Below are 20,397 nucleotides of genomic sequence, written 5' to 3'. Positions count from 1 at the left end.
CTCGGACATCCCATCAGGGTCTCCTGTGCCTCCTCGAAAACATACTAATCACCTCTTCCGGTGATCAGAATGTTTCTCCACAGGGTATGCTACTGTTAACTAGTATTGCAAAAGGAAAAAATGATTTGCTCTTTGTTTCAGCAATAAATAATCAGATCTAGTAAATTCATAAATAAAATAAATACATATGGAAAAAATGTGAGCTTAAAGAAAAAATATATTTTAAATGTTGTAAAATATGACTGTTAAAAATACTGAGTATTTAACAATTATAAAGGAAATGCTTGATTGCATGTCAGGAGTGGATTTTTTTGGATTATCACAAGATGTAATCACATTTGTGTGAAGGCTACTTTGAAAGGGGTTAATATAATGGTTAAGTACAAATATTAAAAAATTATTACATAAAACTTGTAAATAGTGGATTCATTAGCCATAACATTCTTTTCAAATTTCATGATTCAGTCACATCAAGTAAAACTAATTTAAATCATTTAAAACAATGTAAATAATTAATATACTGAAACAACTATTAACATATTGAACTTGAGAAGTGTAATTTAATGAAAGATTAGTAACTAGAGAAGATAGTGTAATTTTCACTAAAAAGATGTATATATATATATATATATATATATATATATATATACGAGGTGCGACAATAAAGTAATGAGACTGATTTTTCTTTGCAAGATGTGGCAACCCTGCAGCTTGCATAGGCACACCATCTTTGACCTTGGTCTATAAGCTACTTCTAGTCCAAGCGGCACATTGATGCGACTGCTCAGTCGTGAGTTGTGCTGTAATAAGTGAACACGTGTGTGTGTCTCTCGTCACAGAAATGAAACCGCAAAATATTGCGCAACGGTATGCCATTTCTTTTTACGTTATATCGGGTGAATACGCGACGACAACTTATGGTAAGCTTCAGAAGGCTTTTGGAGAGGAGGTTATGTCAAGAGCTCAAGTTTTTCAGTGGCATAAAATTTTTAGTGAAGGCAGAACGAATGTTGAAGATGAAGACCGCAGTGGACGACCATCAACCTCACGGACAGAGTCAACTTGACCAGGGTGCGTGAAATCGTATGATCTGATCGAAGATTATCCGTGAAAATGATTGCAGAAGAACTCAACATCAATCGAGAAACGGTTCGTCTAATATTAACTGAAGATCTTGGTATGAGAAAGATTTGTGCATAAATGGTCCCCAAAAATCTCACACAACAGCGAGAAACACGGAAAAATGTGGCAGCCGATCTGTTAGAGCAAACGGAAATTAATCCAGATTTGTTGAGCCGTGTTACCACTGGTGATGAAGGTTGGTTTTTTCAATACGATCCAGAGACAAAACGCCAGAGTTCGCAATGGTGCTCATAGGGATCACCAAGACCAAAAAAACTCGCATGTCAAAGTCAAAAGTGAAATGCATGCTTGTGTGCTTCTTCGATTCCAAGGGAATTATTCATAAAGAGCGGGTGCCTCCTGGACAAACAGTTAATCGATATTTCTACAAAGAAATTTTAGAAAGACTTTGTAAACGAGTTCTTTGTGTCCATGCCAACATTACTGATGTTATCGTGATTCTGCATCACGATAATGCGCCATCCCATACTGCTCTGTCAGTACAGCGATTTTTAACCTCAAAACAAATTTCAGTACTACCACAGCCACCTTATTCACCAGATATCGTTCCGTGCGACTTTTTCTATTTCCAAGAGTCAAAATGGCGGTCAAGAGACACCATTTTCAAACAACACAAGATGTTCAAAAAGCTGTGACGAGGGTCTTGGAGGATATTACAGAAGATGAGTTCCAGAAATGTTACCATCAATGGCAGAAGCGCTGGAATAAGTGTGTGCAATCAGAGGGGAACTACTTTGAAGGAGACAACACTAAACATGACTAAAACGGTAAGCAACATTTTTTTTCACATCAGTCTCATTAATTTATTGTCCCACCTCGTATATATATATATATATATATATATGAATATTACCGTAAATGTAATTTATTTAAGTTTATTTTCCTCTTGATTGGATGGAATTAAATATAATAACAAGGCAGAATTTACTTTAAAATATTATCTTTATTAATCTCTTGGGTTAACCAATCAACTATACAGACTTATAAATTAAATTTACTACGTTTTACTTAGAATTCGCTAAGCTTCTTCAGGTGACAACACACATCATACAAAATTCTCTTGCATACTGTACATATATAACAGTTAGCTTCATGGCATGGCATAAAGAAGTACATTAGTCTGTTGTTTTAAATTATTTCCCTCAGTATATGTTATGGCAGTAACATGTGTAAAACACTAGTCAGAGTAACTGCTGTGAGAAATGATAATCACTTTAGAGCTTATCTCAGTGATGAACACAGACAAGTCACTACTAACAGGACTGGATTAGCCTCTTGCAGGGCTCAGCCTCTCTTATGGAACATACTGCTCTTTTGAAACTGTTTAATGTAGGTCAGGACTAACAGCACAACACGTTGCACTAATCAGTACAATTTAATTTATGCCCTTCACGCATGAAGAAGAACAGTACTGTTTATAACTGTCAAACTTTTATACTACACGTTATATCAATTGCATTAATGTTGTACTTGATGTAATCAATGCAATAAATTTCATCTATGGAGTAGAATGCATTAATCGGTAAAATCTTATTTATAAATAATTTAAAGCAGTTCCCATTATTAAAATTGTTTTGATTAAGAGAAAACTTTTTTTTTTAATTATTTTCTAGTATAAAAATCCTCTTCTCCTTTTAAACAGCTTTAGTTCATTTACTTTTAAATATAACTTAAAAATTATGGGAAAACAGTATGTACAACTAGATAGCATATTATATAATAGATATTAATTCTGATTAAATTTTAAAATATAATGATTTGGAAAATAATTTATCTTATTTGCAATAAAATATATGAGGGTCATTCAATAATATTAACACAGTTTTTAAAAGTTTTACTATGTTTCTAATGTAACTTATCTGGCTGAATTCAAAAACGCGATCAGAATTTTTCCATCACTCAGCAGTTTTTTGTATTTCTTTAGGGATAACTTATGCAGATAGAGAATATCTTGAATGATTTTTAACAGAGAGTGGGGTTCAATGATAAAATTATGAAAGAATAGAATATATGCATCACATTCTAGCTTCCGACATGTCAGCAGAGAGCAGAGCAGTCTTTCTGAGTCATACAATTAACACACAATATTGTTTAAACATTCGCTTGGTATTCAAGAACTGTTGTTTCATTCTTTTTTTTTTATGTACAATTTTTATGTCAAATGTGTTGTGTTAGTGATAGTTTGGATAATTTCTGTTACGTGTGTGGAAGATTTGGTGTTTAATGAACAAGGATGAAGTTTGACTCTGCTAGTTAATAGATGTTATGAACTATATTTTGGTTGTAAATATGAGGCTCAAGATAAGGATTGGACTACTCACATCTGGTTCGACCTGTCTGAAATGTCTGGCAGACTAGGTTAGGGTAACTGGCTCATGAGTTTTGCCATACTGATGGTGTGGCGTTAATATTGTTGGACTGTTATTTCTGTACTACAAAGATAAAAAGGAACAATTAGAAATACAAACACACAGTGCATTACCCACATTACTGTCTGCTATTAGGCCAGTACTCCATGGTGAGTAACTACCTACACTGCATCCTCCACCACATTAATCTTAGAAGATGAATCATAATATGAGGTTTCCAAGAAGTTTGACATGAGGAGCAAGATGATTCTACTTTGGAAGGAGAATCCTTTTCTTGTGAATCTCATCTGGGGATCTAGGCTGAAAGATGGGGAATTTTTTCCACTAACACTACAAACTTACACACTAAAGTGTGTTTATAATGTAATCATCAGTAAGAGTTACAAGATTTATATTCTGAAGAAAGTGTACTGAAACAATATTTGTGCTGTCATGGATGCACATCATCATGAACATGACTTTGCAGAATGGAGACTGTTCATTGATTCTTCGAAAACTGGTTTAAAGGCTGCCCTGTTCCACAGAGGGAAAAAATCTCCTTCTATGCTGTGGGCTTATGAAACAAGCATGAATGAAACACATGACAATATAAAAATCCTGTTAGAAAAATTTCAGAATGATTACTCCACTTCATATAAAAATTGGGGCTTTTCAAAAACTTTGTTAAGGAGATGGACAAAAATGATAGAGTATTTTATTATTCGAAAGAAAAAGTTGCTTGTGTTTCTGACATTAAAATCAAGGAAGGAATTTTTGTGGATCCCCAAATAAGAACTTTGATTAGAAATGGACAATTCAAAGAATTATTAAGCAAAGTTGAAAAGTCAGCATGGAGGTCATTCAAAAGTGTTGTGCAGAACTTATTAGAAAATCATAAATTCGCCAACTATTGTTACATTGTAGATGATTTTTTATAGTTAAAGAAGAATGTAGGGTGTAATATGTCTCTAAAAATTCATTCCTTGGATTTGCACATAGATTTCTTTTCTAATAATTTCTGTGCAGTCAGTGATAAGCATGGGAATGCTTCCACCAAACAATCTATCATTGAAAACAGATACCAGTCACTGTGGGAAGCAAGAATGCTTGAATATTATTATTAGATGTGGTAAAGAAGTTTGATGTAGATGCCAAACACAAAACAAAAATAAAAACTATCACATTTCAAGTAAGTTGAATAATGCCCATTCATTTAAATTATTACATTACTTTCAAAATTTACCTACATATCACAAAAAAACTGTGGATTTTAGATTTACATTTTTGAAATCATTGTGAAAAGTTCTATTAGGATCATTTTGAGTCGATTGTCTAAAAACCCACCTTTACAACACATTTTGGTAATTTAGCTCATCATAATAATGGCAAAAAATAAAAACTTTTTATATAGCAGCCTTAAAAAAATAAAATAATTTTTTTTAAAATTACATTGAAAAAAAAAATAATAATTTTTTCATTATGCTCTCAATACAATCTTTGAAACTTATTTTTTGAAGATGGTGTCAAATTTTAAATAAATTTCAAGATTCAGATTACAAAATTATGGGTGTACAAGATACAAATTAAAAAATTTGTTTGGATTTGGCACTGACATCAAAAAATAAGTTCAATAATTTTATTGAGAGTAGCAAAAATTATTTTTTTCATTTTCAGTGCATTTTTAAATACTTTTTTTTAGAAAATTAAAAAAAGTTTTTTTTATCAATCATGATGGTACTGATTAAGCCACGTAAAAATCATGTATTGGATAAGAATTTATGATATTACTTCTTTATTTAATTATTAGTATTTTTATATTTCAGATTTCCTATAGCAGCTACTTCACCAACTGGAAATGGACTAATGACACTTCAACAACAGCAGCAGCAGCAACAGAGCCGTTCAGTTGTCCCAGGCATTATACCAAAAGGCTCAAAAGATGCAATTTTAAATTCAATAGTTGAAACTTACCATAATCAAGAACCACTAAAGCAAAAGAATAAAAATAAAAAAGGTCTTCGCAAGTATAGTAAGTATTTTCTTTTTTTCATGTGAATGTGTTTGAGATTAATCAGTAGCTCTTAGTTCAAACAATGGTCTGTATAGTGTAAAAACAATGAAAATAATAGATATCATTTTCTTTATTGCATTACTGCAGCTACAATGACATGCTTGTTCACTGTATACATTTATAATGTATCACAATATGAAAGTTATTTATTTTCATTATGAAAATAAAAAGCTTTATTTATTTTGGTTTCATATGAAATCATAATTTCATATTCCTATAGATGATTTACTATAGAAGATACATAATAAATTATGTCACTTCAAAAACAACTCAGATTTGTCAATTCAACAGTTTTGACCCAAAAATCAGATGACTGTCCTCCCTCAGCCACCGTACTCACCAGACTTGGCTCCTTGTGATGTTTTTCTTATTTCCAAAATTAATTTCAGTGAAGAAAGGAGACGCTGTTTTGATAGGTAATACTTGTATAAATGACATTAAAGCAAATTTGTCACGGACCTTAAAGGCCATTTCAACTGAAGCTATCTGAAACTGTTTTGCAAAATTAAAAAATCACTGGGAAAAGTGTATCAATAGGAAGGGGAGTACTTTGAAAGGGACAAAGACCAATAATCTGTAAAATTAATAATAAAGATTAAAAAGGTAAAGTTTGATTATTTTCTGAACAGACCTCGTATATAACAGAATCAAGTTTTGCAAATCATCTCATACATAGAAACAGGACACACATTAAGAACTACAGCATGCAGATCTTTTATATAGAAAATTTAATGAGGATCTCAACATGCACAACCAGCATACTTTTTTAGGATTATTTATTTTTAGTTTGTACGAGTATAATTTAATTAGCTAATTTTTCTTAATTAAATTTTGTATACAAAAACATTGTTTTTGTAAATTATATTTTGGAAATTAATTTGTTTTTTATTCCAACAATGTGATAAGAACTTTATATAATCTATATTTAAATCAAAATTTTTTACAGTATTTTTTTGTTTAAAGTTGGTTAAAATGTATAGTTTCAGAGTTATTCATACTGTCGTCTCATCCTTCCTGTAAGAGTGTCATTCATTTACAATAAATTATGACCCTTGCACTTTAATAACAACTAGCAGAACCTGTTGTGAGTCTGATACCTTGTCTGTAATTGGGATTACCCCCTCATCAGGAAAAAACCATAACCCTTGGATTCTGTATTTGGCTGTGGAAGAACTGTGATAGATAAGAGAATTATGAATTATATTTATTTAAATGGTATCAAAACTTTAATGTGAAAAAATAAAAATCATTTAGATTTTACTGAAAAATTCTAACCCTAGCTTACCTCGAACTTGATAAAACTCAGGATTATTCATAGTCAGATGTTATTCCTCTGTAATTAGAGAAGTTTATTACAAGTATATACATATACATAGTTGTAAAAATATCCTAAATTCAGGAACTTTTCAGTAAAAAGACTTTATTAAATGTTTCGTGCAGCATATTATATGCATGTAACAAATATAAAATTCAAATAATATAATTCATTATATCATCATAGATTATTACCTTGTATTGAGCTGCTGATACATAAAGTATTATGCCAAATTGTATTTAAGCCGCTGATAAAATATAAAACTTAAGAATAACCTTTTATTTTGATCAGGAATTAACATTCTGAAACATAATTTGATAAAAGTTGAGTTTTCACAAGATGTTTAAATGTATGGTGAATTATAAACAATTTGAGAATATTCCAGCAAATTAAGATATGTAATATTAAAAAGAAGAATAATGTTAATTTTCAGAATAATGGTCCAAATCACAACTTTGTGAAAATGAATGTAACAAATAAATGTAAATGAGTACAAAAGGACCAGCATCTACGATCTTTTACAGTAAATGAAAAACTGCGCATTATAGTAGAGGCTAAAAATATTGGAAATCGGGCAGCAAAAAGAAAATTTGACGTAGATGAAAGCTGCATTCGAAGACTGACTGGCATAAGAAGAAACAAATTATGATGAAAGGCACTGGTAATAAAAGAGCTTTTCGTGGCTTAAAACCAAAATACACAGACACAGAAAAAAAATTGTATAAATTTGTTATGGAAAAAAGGAAATGCGGTTATGCTGTCACGACAGAAATGTGTCGATCATATGCTCGTGAAATCGTTGAATAAAGTTGATTTTAAAGCAAGCCGTGGATGGATAACACGAATTTTTGAACGAAATGATGATGTCAATAAGACGAGAGACGACCATTTCTCAACAACTTCCAGGCGCTTATGAACAAAAACTATTACATTTTCACAAATACATAATAAATCTTAGTAAATATAAAGGGTTTCCTTCTCATATAGGAAACGCTGATCTAACCCCCGTATATTTTGAAATGCCATTTGACAAAACCGTAAACAAAACAGGTGAAAAAATGTTACGATTTGCACATACTCAGATTGTTTTTTGTTTTTTTTTGTCTTCAATCATTAGACTGCTTTGATGCAGCTCTCCAAGATTCCATATCTAGTGCTAGTCGTTTCATTTTGGTATACCTTCTATATCCTACATTCCTAACAATTTGTTTTACATATTCCAAACGTTGCCTGCCTATACAATTTTTTCCTTCTACCTATCCCTTCAATATTAAAGCGACTATTCCAGGATGCCTTAATATGTAGCCTATAAGTCTGTTTCTTCTTTAACCTATATTTTTCCAAATGCTTCTTTCTTCGTCTATTTGCCGCAACACCTTTTCATTTGTCACTTTTATCCACCCATCTGATTTTTAACATTCTCCTATAGCACCACATTTCAAAAGCTTCTAATCTTTTCTTCTCAGATACTCCGATTGTCCAAGTTTCACTTCCATAGAAAGCGACACTCCAAACATACACTTTCAAAAATCTTTTCCTGAGATTTAAATTAATTTTTGATGTAAACAAATTATATTTCTTACTGAAGGCTCGTTTAGCTTGTGCTATTCAGCATTTTATATCGCTCCTGCTTCGTCCATCTTTAGTAATTTTACTTCCCAAATAACAAAATTCTTCTACCTCCATAATCTTTTCTCCTCCTATTTTCACATTCAGTGGTCCATCTTTGTTATTTCTACTACATTTCATTACTTTTGTTTTGTTCTTGTTTATTTTCATGCGATAGTTCTTGCGTAGGACTTCATCTATGCCGTTCATTGTTTCTTCTAAATCCTTTTTATTCTCGGCTAGAATTACTATATCATCAGCAAATCATAGCATCTTTATCTTTTCACCTTGTACTGTTACACCGAATCTAAATTGTTCTTTAACATCATTAACTGCTAGTTCCATGTAAAGATTAAAAAGTAACGGAGATAGGGAACATCCTTGTCGGACTCCCTTTCTTATTAGGGCTTCTTTCTAATGTTCTTCAATTATTACTGTTGCTGTTTGGTTCCTGTAAATGTTGGCAATTGTTCTTCTACCTCTGTATTTGAACCCTAATTTTTTTTAAATGCTGAACATTTTATTCCATTCTACGTTATCGAATGCCTTTTCTAGGTCTATAAATGCCAAGTGTGTTGGTTAGTTTTTCTTTAATCTTCCTTCTACTATCAATCTGAGGGCTAAAATTGCTTCCCTTGTCCCTATACTTTCCCTGAAACCAAATTGGTCTCCTCCTAACACTTCTTCCACTCTCCTCTCAATTCTTTTGTATAGAATTCTAGTTAAAATTTTTTATGCATGACTAGTTAAACTAATTGTTCTGTATTCTTCACATTTATTTGCTCGTGCTTTCTAAGGTATCATGACTATAACACTTTTTTTGAAGTCTGATGGAACTTCCCTTTTTTCATAAATATTACGCACCAGTTTGTATAATCTATCAATCGCTTCCTCACCTGCACTGCGCAGTAATTCTACAGGTATCCCGTCTATTCCAGGAGCCTTTCTGCCATTAAAAATTTTTTAATGCTCTCTTAAATTCAGATCTCAGTATTGTTTCTTCCACTTCATCCTCTTCAACTTCCTCTATAACACCATTTTCTAATTCATTTCCTCCGTATAACTCCACCCACCTATCGACTTTACCTTTACCTATTTACTTTACCTCGCATCTGCTGATTTAAGAATTTCCTTTTTAACATTCTCCCATTTTCTACCTTATCTTTATTACTCAGACATCTTGCGATGTCCCTTATTGTGAGTGGTGGAATTTCATTCACTTCTGCGGCTGAAGTTGCTCAGCGGGTGTTGCATCCTGGCGTATGCTGACTATGGGAGCTTCCTGGTCCAGCGACGCTCGTGGACGGAGGTTGAAATCCAAGCCACACAAGCGTGCAGGATAGTCGACCTAAATTTTCATTAACGTAACACGACGTTTAGTTCGGAGAAGACCACGATGATGCTCTTCAAAGGCCGTTTGGCTGCGAGGGGGAGAGTAGGCGTATCGATGTCTCGAACACGAAGAATATTCTAAGTCCTCACGGAGACAATTATAAGCGGGAACTTTTTCTCTTTTTTCTAACTTCCTGTTCGTCCCAGACTGAAACCACCCCGGATCTCCACCGATCCGAGCCTCTGCTATCTCCTGACCCCAAATCCAAAAATACACCACCCCAAAAAAGATTTTTGACAAGCCAAATCCTTCAGTTTCTAGGCGTTTCACGGTTATTTCTGGATGGGGTATTTTGGGCAGGTGTCGGATAAGTCAGAAATGGTGTGAAACGGCTAGAAACCGAAGGATTTGGGGTGACGAAGATTTTTTTTGGGGGGTGGTATTTTTTGGGAATTTTTGGATTTTTTGGGGTATCAGGAGACTGTGGAGGCCCGGATCGTTGGAGATCCGGGCCTCCACAGTCTCCGGCCGGTATTCGTCTGGGACGAACAGCAAGTCTGGAAAATTAGAAAAAGTGATCCCCCTTATAATTGTCCCTGTGAAGACTGAATATTTTTCGTGTTCGAGACATCGATACGCCGACTCGCCCCATCGTCCCCAAACGTCCTTGGGGAAGCATCGTAGTGGTCTTCTCTGAGATAAACGACTTCTTTTGTTGATGACCCTTAAACAACAACATAGGATGCTGTAACAAGAAAACATCCAACCCCCTACGCACGGCGATCTCGCCAAGTTCAATCTGAGCAATGTAAGCAACCTACCCAATTAATTTCCGAATTTTAACTATCTAAGGATATTCAATTGTAATACATTACGATAGCCCCCTTAAAACATGCACAATAACTATTTACAGAGTGCTTACGGTACTTCCGATGACGTCTGCAGTAAACACTTGTCGGGTCCACCGACTGACTACGTTGGATACTGCTCTCGTTTATGTTTCTCATGATCAAAATGGAAGCACACTACCACCGGATTTTACACCGTTCAACTGTGTGTCGAAACTGGCAGCACTTGTAGCAACGTTGAACGTCTTCAAATTCTTTGCCCTTACACAAAGAGAAATCAGTAAACAACCTGCCCCCAGATAGGACGAATGAATTCAATTATCGTATTTATTCGAGTACCCCCCGCACATGTTTTTTTGGAATATTGGTGACAAAATAAGGGTGCGGCGCTTACTTGAAATGTAGCCTTTAGCCAGGATAATTTATGTAAAGTAAACGTTTTCTTGGAAGCACCTAAATTCAATTACATAATTATAAATACATTAGGCTTTCGTTTATCAGTACCGGATTCCGCTTATACAGAATACATCGTTAAATATTAACATCCTGTTCATATTATAGATAGGAATGAAGTTTCGGTAGTTACATAAAACTGATTCTGTATAGGTTGCATCCGGTTCTAATGACACTGAAGTTACAGTATCAGTTACCCATCGTCGTCCTGTCTATTCACCATAGTCATAGTACTGTTTGAATACTCGTATGTTTAACACATTAATGTTTTAAATAAAATTTTAATGATATGATAACACAGGTCAACAAAATTAAGTAATTTGAAAGTTGTCTGTAATCTGATAACTAATTTTTATGTTATTTTATGCGTTAATTTCCAATATGACTATCGTTCTTTTTTTTATCACTTATGGATTTTCACAATTCTGAAAAAAGAAAATGGAAAAGAGGCATATTGTATATATATTCCTCTTGGAAATTATTATTTTATAAAAATGCAATAAAAGAAATTATAGTATATTTTCTTACCTTTATGAAGACTTGTTCTGCCTTTTTCTTTTCATTTCAAAGTTTCTCAAGCCACACTTTCTGTTGTAGTCAGCTTGCAGATCATCTCTATGGATGCACCAACAGTAGTCTGCAATCATGTTCACATTCCACCTTCCCTGACATCTGTGTTCTACTTCCTTTATATCTTGGTGAAATCTTTCACCCTGTTCTTCACTTGCAGCACCAGGATTTTCAGAAAAGTAATCAATATGGGAATTCAAAAAATGTACTTTCAAGCAGCTCATCAAACAATCCAAGTTTTGGAATTTCATTAGCATGTTTTCCACTATACACTTAAAATTTGGGTTCTCATTGTTCCCAAGAAATTTCTTTACAACTTCTTTAAATGCTTTCCATGCTTCTTTTTCAACGTCCTCCATTTTGGTTTGAAAGACTTCATCTTTAAAAAGTTTATGAATATCTGGACCAGTGAAAGCAACTTCTTTCACTTTGGCTTCTGACAGTTGCAGAAACTTAAGGCATATGTATTTAAAACACTCCTTCTTTAGATAGAACTTTTATAAATTCTTTTATCAATCCCACTCTGATGTGAAGTGGAGGTAGGAAGACTTTCTGTGGATAAACAAAACTTTTCTGTATTACATTTTTGCTCTTAGGTTCTAATAATATCCTACAGGTGGCCATTCTTTTCTGGTCCAATGTTCTTTCTTGTCCCAGCTGTCCCATTCACACAAGAAGCAGGGCTATTTGGCGTACCCTCCCTGCTGCCCAAGAAGCATAGAGATTTTTTTAGATCACCACATACTACACATTATTTTTAGATAACGACATATTATCCATTCATGACTGCAATATTTCAGTTTAGATAGAACTAATTCTAAATTCTCATAGCATTCTTTCAGATACAAGGAGCATTCTAACACCACTGTAGCATATTTGTTGCCATTAAAAAGAATAACAGCTTTGAGGCTTCTTTTTGACGAGTCAGTATACAGCCTCCATTCACTCACATCATACTTTACATTCAACTGCTCCATTACACCAAGAACATTGTTACAATAAATTTATCTTCCATCTTAAAAAAAATTATGGAGTAATGACTATTTCTCTGTTTGTGTTATGAGAAAGAAGTTCTAGGAGCCGGTAAGATTATTTATTTTAATCTAAATCCTAAAAGTTCTACTAAATTTTTAGGAAGACTTAAATCTCTAACCAATTTATTCAGTTCTGTTGTGAAAAAAGTTATAGTTCGGAACTACCAGAAATAAAATCATCATTATCGTTATCACCCTGCGACTCTGGAGTTGTTCAGCATATCTTCTAGTTTTTCTGGAACTGAAATACAGGTACACCAGGGTTGCGAGGTATAAGGCATGTTGCCAAATAACAACTTGAATAGAAAATTTCTTTCTTATTTTTTATATTGAACCCTTGTACATTATAAGAACAAAAGCAGCAATCATCACTGTCATTTTGTGGTTCTTTCCAAATCAGTGGTACTCCAAACCAAAAAGACTTTTTCTTACCTTTTGCCCATTTGCGTAGCTCTTCCACACAAGTAGAACAAACTGCATGAGGGGCCCACATTTTATCTTGTTCACCAAGTTTTACCACAGAATAGGCGTAGTAAACTTTTTTAACAAAGTCTGTAATATTTCTTTTACTTGTTTCTTCACCACAAACTCCCCGCAAATGTGACAGAAGTTATTAGATGAATCAACATAACCCCTTGAAGCCATTTCAAAATATAAAAACAGAAGAACAGCATAAATAAAATAACCTCAAAAAATGAAAGAAAACTAAAACACTATAGAAAGTTAAACTGTTTAACACTAGTAAAACCTTGCAACAAATGTTCTAATTGCAACTGATTTATTTTTATTTCACTAGAATGAAGGGGAGTAGGAATGATTGGGAGTAGGCATCATCATAGCTAACAGCTTGAAAAAAATGACTTGTGAAGTCACTTTAATTAATCATATCACATCATCTTATTAGTCACTCATCTTACTGTATCAAACCAAAATTATGAACACTACTTGTATTCATTCCATATAATTAAACTAATAAATAATAAAGTATCAAAAAAATTAACACAGGCCTAATTTTTTATTCAATGTTTTATAAGTAAAATATGTTTAACATTGATCATCAATTTTGAGAATATAAAAAATTGATTTAATGAAAAAATGGTAAATGATGGAATTTTTTGACTATTTTTCTTGAAACCAGCTCACAAAAATCTATAAGAATCAGTAGTTTTCAAACTACTTTTCCACTGTTGACCTGTGTAATCTATGTAACATATAGGACATATGTAATCTATGTAACATATAGGTATGATAATCTATGTAACATGAAGGACTTTTTTAATTAATGTTTCTAAGCATATAATTTTCAAACTTTACAATTAAATAGTTTTCTTTGATTTTTTTTATTTCGTTAAAATTTTGGATTTCATTTTACATTTTACTCTTTTGTAGTGCATAAAGTTATTTTTACTCTGAAAGCAGTTAACTGCATGGTAGTTCCTGCAGCCTTCTGTTTTCTAAATTTTTTCTATGTCATTTATGATTGAAATGATCAATTTCTTTTCGTTATGATATTTAGGATTTTTTTTTATGCTTTTAGCTTAAACATATTTTTTTTGTTATGAAGTTTGAAACTGTAAGAATAAAAATTTATGTTGCTATTGAGAAATTACTTAGCATTACGTGGTTTATTCTTGAGTTTGATACTTCTATATGCCTCACAATTTTGAGAATATGGAGATTTGTCAGGAAGTATGCTTGAACTTCTTCTCAGGTAGCTGTTTATGAGAAAGAGAATTTATTGTAGCATATATTTGACAAACAGGGTAAAATCATTGGTTATTAATGTGCTGATGCTTTCCTAAGTTTAAGTAAAGGAACATTCTCAATATCAAGTATCTACCTGGCTTGTGCAGATGTATCAAAATGGCACTAATTTGTTTGGCAGGATTTATTTGTCTTGTTTTCATAGTTCCTATATTTGTAGATTGCCCCTATCTCACAATCTACTCACTTAACTCATCCTTGATTCCTTCTTCTCTGGTGTTTTATGATACATGTAAAGATCTGTTGATTATAGTTTATTCATCCTTGATTTTTTTCAGTTCGATGAGGCAGCTTTCTAAGGAATCATCAAAGTACATTGTTACCTGCTTTGTCCTATACCAAAAGCCCAACCTGGTAGCTTTGGTTATCTGTTAAAGCCATCCAGACCTCTAATACTTCCATTACTCCACCGACCTCTGTGGCATAGTGTTAGTTTCTCTACCTTTCATCCAGTACATCCTAAGTTCAAATCTCAGTCAGGCTTGGCATTTTTTATAAATTGAAAAAATTAATTACATCAGCTGCTGTATCGCAGTCAGAATGTAGTTGCTTAAAAAAGAAAATAAATGTGATAATAAATTATATTTAGAAAAATCTGAAAAAATCTAAACATAATACTATTCACATGAAAAGCACCACATAACTGTCTTCACTGCTGAGGTCTCCTTAGAGTTTTCATAATTTTAATGTCAGGAATGTCAGCAAAGATTACATAAAAATAGTTGTATTCACTAGAATCAAGATTTTAAGATTACATTAAATCTTCTTTTACTCAACCAAACCAGTTTTTCTCTCTACCTTTTCAAAAGTGGAGTTTTTTTTTGTTTTTTAACCCTGCCTCCCAAAACCAGACCCCCAATTTAAGCATGAACACGGTTCTGGGAAGTGCCTTTGCGTCTCGCCACCAGAGGAGGGAAACAGGCCTGGCTATCTATACTGTTCCTGGCCTCCATCACCCAGCAACCAGGACTTTGTCCTTTCTGCTTCACCTCTAATGGGGACATCCCCGAAGGGGTGGCCTTGCCGGGACTCAGTCTTTTAGCTCAGGAACTCAAGAGTAAAATCAATTTTGAGAATCACCTGCCGAACCACCGAAGCTGTCCCTCACCCCCTCACTTCCCGATACTTCATTTGCAGTATTCCTGAAACAAACCCATCACAGTGTCAAAGTCTACCGAACTGCATAAAATTGTTCCAATGATGGTCCCCATCTTGAGATGCTGAGTTACAAACAGCACAGTCATGGCAGTTCCTTATCCCACCGCGAGCACTGGAATATCATGTATTCCGGCATATCTATCTCCTGACAATAGGGGCAGAAGGGGTCTTCAGCTCTTCTTCGTCCACACAGGTATGAACAAAAGACCCCAAAAGTCAAAAGTGTTTTAGATCATTATTTAATTGCGCTTTAGTTTTATATAAATATCGCTTCCAAACTGTCAGTTATTTAATATTTTTGTTACAGAAGCTGCTAGGGAATGTAGAGTTGGAGATTGGGGTGCATGGAGTATGTGCAGTGTTTCTTGTGGAGTTGGTGAAATGACACGTCATAGAACAGTAGAGAGGCATCCACGACGAGGTGGTAAATCCTGTCCACCATTAACACAAACAAAATGGTGCGGTGCTGCTAATGATAACTGTCCACAAAACTTACTAAACAGCAATTGGTGAAAATAATTTTTAAGATACAAAACGGTAAATAAATGAACAATTTATAAAACAAAACAGAAAGTGTAATTATAAAAAACGAATGAAATATTTTGAACAGTTTTACCATCATTTTTAATAATAAAATAGAACAATATTTTTGGCTCACATGTTTTATCATTCTCTGTTTAAATTATATAAATATTATTACACTGTTATATGTAAATTCTGTCCAGAAAAAAAATTATTAGAGAGTAAATTAGAAATAAAATTATTACCATTCTTAATTAAAGAGTGATAAAAAAATCCCTAATTCAGTTAAACATGAATATTTTAAATAGCTTTGTTCCAAATTTAACAGTTCGAAATATTAAGTTAAAACATTAATTAAAATTAAGGACTGTTTAATTATTAAGTGCTTTTATTATTTAAAATATTTATAATTGGTTGAGAAAAATACTTTGATTAATAAAATAATAATTTAGAGTTAAATATAATGTTATTTACTAAATAACAATAATGTTATAAATTAACTAAATTTTTATATATACACTGACAACGTGTTTTGAGGAAAAAAGAAAAACTTGCCAAAATGGTATTCTGTTATAATTTTGTCACATAATATTTAAGAAAATCTTGTTACTGAACAATGATAATGGGATTTCTAATAGATTTCTGCTACATAATATTATCTACAATATATTTTAATATATTATTTGAAATGTGACCATATTGATATTGCCCAGAAAGCCTACTATGGTTGAATTATATCTGAAATGGTAGAACAAAAACTGAAAATCTCATGTTGTTTGTTACCCACACATAAATGGTGGATTGATTCACAAATACATCTTTATGATTATGGTACACTTTTTTCCAATACATGTCCAATTGAAAAAAAATCACACATCCTTTGTGTACGTAAATGCTGAAACATCAGTGACATAAATTTGGATGCCTTTTTTCCACTGTTAATCTAACACTGCCCATAAAATTCTCTATTGAATTTAGTGCTACAGTCCAATGGACAACTTGTTTTGAATCTTGAATGTAATACTCAGTAGTAGCAAAAAAATTATGTAATAAAAATATAGTAATTCTTAATCTTATTAATAATTTTAATTATAAAGTAGGTTATATTATTTAAATAACAAATGAAAAAGATATAAATATTTTTTTTTTGGCTGACAGAAGTAGTTAGAATTCATAAAATTCTTATAACAATTGATAAAATTACTAAAAATACAAATAAGTATTAAATGTAAAAGATTGATATTTGCCACTGTATTTTATAGACAATGATTGCCACTAAAAGAATTTTTTTATAAAAATATGTCCTGTTGCAACAATTAATAGCAGATAACAATGAAGTTTTACATTGATCATATCAACAACAAAAAATTACTTAACTTTTTTCATTTTTTATTTAAATTTTATTATACTGTAAAATGTTGACTAATATTAACTATTAATGATCTTAATAAAATTTATTTTAATAAATGATTAAAACAAAATTTCAGTTTAAATAAATTTAATTTATTTACATAAATCCAAATTCTTCAGAAATTAAGAAAAATAAAAAATTTAAAAGAATTTTGTACATAATTATTCTAAATTTATTTTGCATTTTGTTTTTATCAGACATGAAACAATATTGGAATCTATTCAGATAGTGTTTCAAATTATTATCACAATGTGGTTTTTCAAGTGACATTCTACATATACAATTTATGTAGTAACAGGTAAACAAAATTATTTGTTATAAATAATTTTTTTGATAATAATTACAGTCAGCTCCAATTCATCTGGTAAGTTTATATATATATATATATATATGCAGCAATTAACATACTGTATATATTTGATTAGTATACAATTTTTTTTAAATTTTAATATACTTCTTATAATTTTAATATAAAATTATATTTCATATACATAAATATTCATAAGCCTTTTTATTAAGGATTTCCAAAGCTAGTTGAAGATGCAGTCATCAAAAAACCAGAATTTTCTTTTTTATAATCAGTATTCAGAGTGATTTTTATTTCAGCTAGTAAATTAACATTAAATAATTATGCTATAATTTTCATTAATAAGCCAATACAGATTTCATCATTTTAGTTTTAAATAGAGCTATGTAAGAATTGTTGCTTTAAACAAAAAAATGTCAAAGTTCATTATATGGTCTGGAATTTAATAATCATATCCACATTTTGATATCACAGTTATTGAAACAGAATCTGACTGATAGACTGTAATTTTGAATTACCTATTTATACATTTTTAAAACAAGTTATGCTGCATTCATAACACTTAAACACTTGTTTACTATAGCAAAAAATGTCTTATTACTCATTGCTACTTTTCATTTGCTATATACAATATTAGATTTCTGAGAAGTGGGATCAGTGATAACCACTTCATGAGATGTTATTGACGTGTTTCACTAGTAAAAAGTATAGGTTTTTCTAATTAAAGATGACTTGTTCTTGAAACATTTTTTTTTAATTGTACCTCATCAAGCAACAGTAACACAGATATTCAAATACCAGTTTACTGTAACTGTTGTCTTGCAGCAACAAGTAATATTTGTAATAAAAGTTATCTAGTGATACTTCACTCAATCAGTGGGCACCAATATATCAGCAATGTATCAAAAGTATCATGTCTATATCACCCGTATTAATTTTTTAGGAGTATGGACCTCTGAAACTCCCCTTCCTTCAGTGATTATGTCTAATTTGTTATATGGTTGAAATCTTCCTAAAACCAAGAAAAACAAATTAGTATTATTCTATGCTTAGAGTTATGATATCATTCACAGAAAGACTATCATAACTATTTAATTTTAATATAAAATACCGTTATAATATTTAATATGAGTACCTTAAATTCTATTTTTTTTTTTAAATTATGCTTTATATAACCTACAGCGTACAGAAAAATTTTATAACACACTGATAAATTTATTTAAATTATAGTATATGCTAATGGCTTAATGTCATATAGCAAATATTAGTCAGTAAGAATCAATTGTATTACAGTATATGGAGGTTTATTCATTAACAACATATAATAGAACTATCATGCACTGTATAATGTAATAGATATTATCCTAACATCTAATCTTTCAAATGACACAAAGTCATCTTGTATGCTCTGGCTTAGGCCCTAAATGTTTTTACCACTTGACAGTAGGTGTGTCATTACTGTTACAATATTAGTGTAATTAGCATGTATTTGTTTATTTTTATAATAATGTTAGTATTTAATTGATAATGTTAAGAGAACTGTTTGGATGGTTAATTAAAAATCTTATTTGTGAAAAAATTGTGTGTATGCAATGGATGTTTATGAATGCAAGTGAAATGTGTGATATGTAGTGTATATTTTAAATGTATCATTGATCACTTTAACATTAATGTTGTTAATTATTTTTAAATGTTTATTTCTTCAACATTCATATTTGTCTATGTTAAAGTATGTGCTGGCTCAGTTCTCAAAAAATGTCTATTCTACTTTTATAATAGTCAGCAGTCACCTTAGTTGTTGATAATTTTTTTATTATTTCATTAAGTTTTTTTTAATAATGTAGCCAGTTATTTTTACTTATCATTTGCTGTTGGCTCTGAGGACAAAACAAAGAAATCTCTTGAAGTATTTAATTGAACAATGTGTTTGTATATACCATTGGTGTTAAAATGAACTCAGCAATGTAGGATTTCAAGCTATTTGCACCATTCCCGGTTGGTGTTTCTACTCTGCCTCACAAACCTGGGCACCCAACTGTACATCAGTAAAGATATAGCAGTGATCGAGCAGTTGACCTGCAGATGCATTTAGTTCTTTCAGGTTGCTTCTAATTCTAATATCTGATATACTTATGGGCAGCAGGAAACAGTAATGAAGCCGGATTGATCTTTCTTGTGTTTTTTTTTTTTTTTTTTTTTTTAATTACAGTCCACAACTTGTATTTCAAACTTCACTAATATCTTTACAGAATTCACTGAATATTCACTACTGTAGATTTCAGCCCATATTGTTTTTACTTCAGGTTTTTCTAAAAGAGTACTATCTCTATCTGTCTCTCTCAAAAAAGAAACCCATTCATTGTCAACTTCTTCAAGCATGTCACTGACACCTATCTAACCATCTAGTTGTCAAAATAAAGATTTTCAGTGTCATTTTTTAGAGGTGCTTTATTCCCTTTCAGAAATGAATTTTCTTCTCAATCATTGTGATATTTTTTTACTAACTGCCAAT

At 31.7% G+C, this 20,397-nt stretch overlaps 1 protein-coding gene across 1 annotated transcript in view; it reads left to right on the top strand.

Moving 5' to 3' along the window:
• The window catches only part of mspo (M-spondin), a 61,173-nt gene extending 44,697 nt beyond the window's left edge, over nucleotides 1–16,476 (top strand). The window contains exons 5-6 of the mRNA XM_075366127.1: nucleotides 5,315–5,520; nucleotides 15,953–16,476. Of these exons, the coding sequence (XP_075222242.1) occupies nucleotides 5,315–5,520; nucleotides 15,953–16,158 (412 nt within the window). The 3' untranslated portion in view covers nucleotides 16,159–16,476. The remainder of the gene's footprint in view (nucleotides 1–5,314; nucleotides 5,521–15,952) is intronic.
• Nucleotides 16,477–20,397: the final 3,921 nt, after the last annotated feature.

Source organism: Lycorma delicatula, chromosome 5, assembly GCF_047948215.1.
Source record: "Lycorma delicatula isolate Av1 chromosome 5, ASM4794821v1, whole genome shotgun sequence".
Taxonomy (NCBI): domain Eukaryota; kingdom Metazoa; phylum Arthropoda; class Insecta; order Hemiptera; family Fulgoridae; genus Lycorma; species Lycorma delicatula.
The sequence above is the reverse complement of the archived record's forward strand: the minus strand, read 5'-3'. Positions and strand labels throughout refer to the sequence as shown.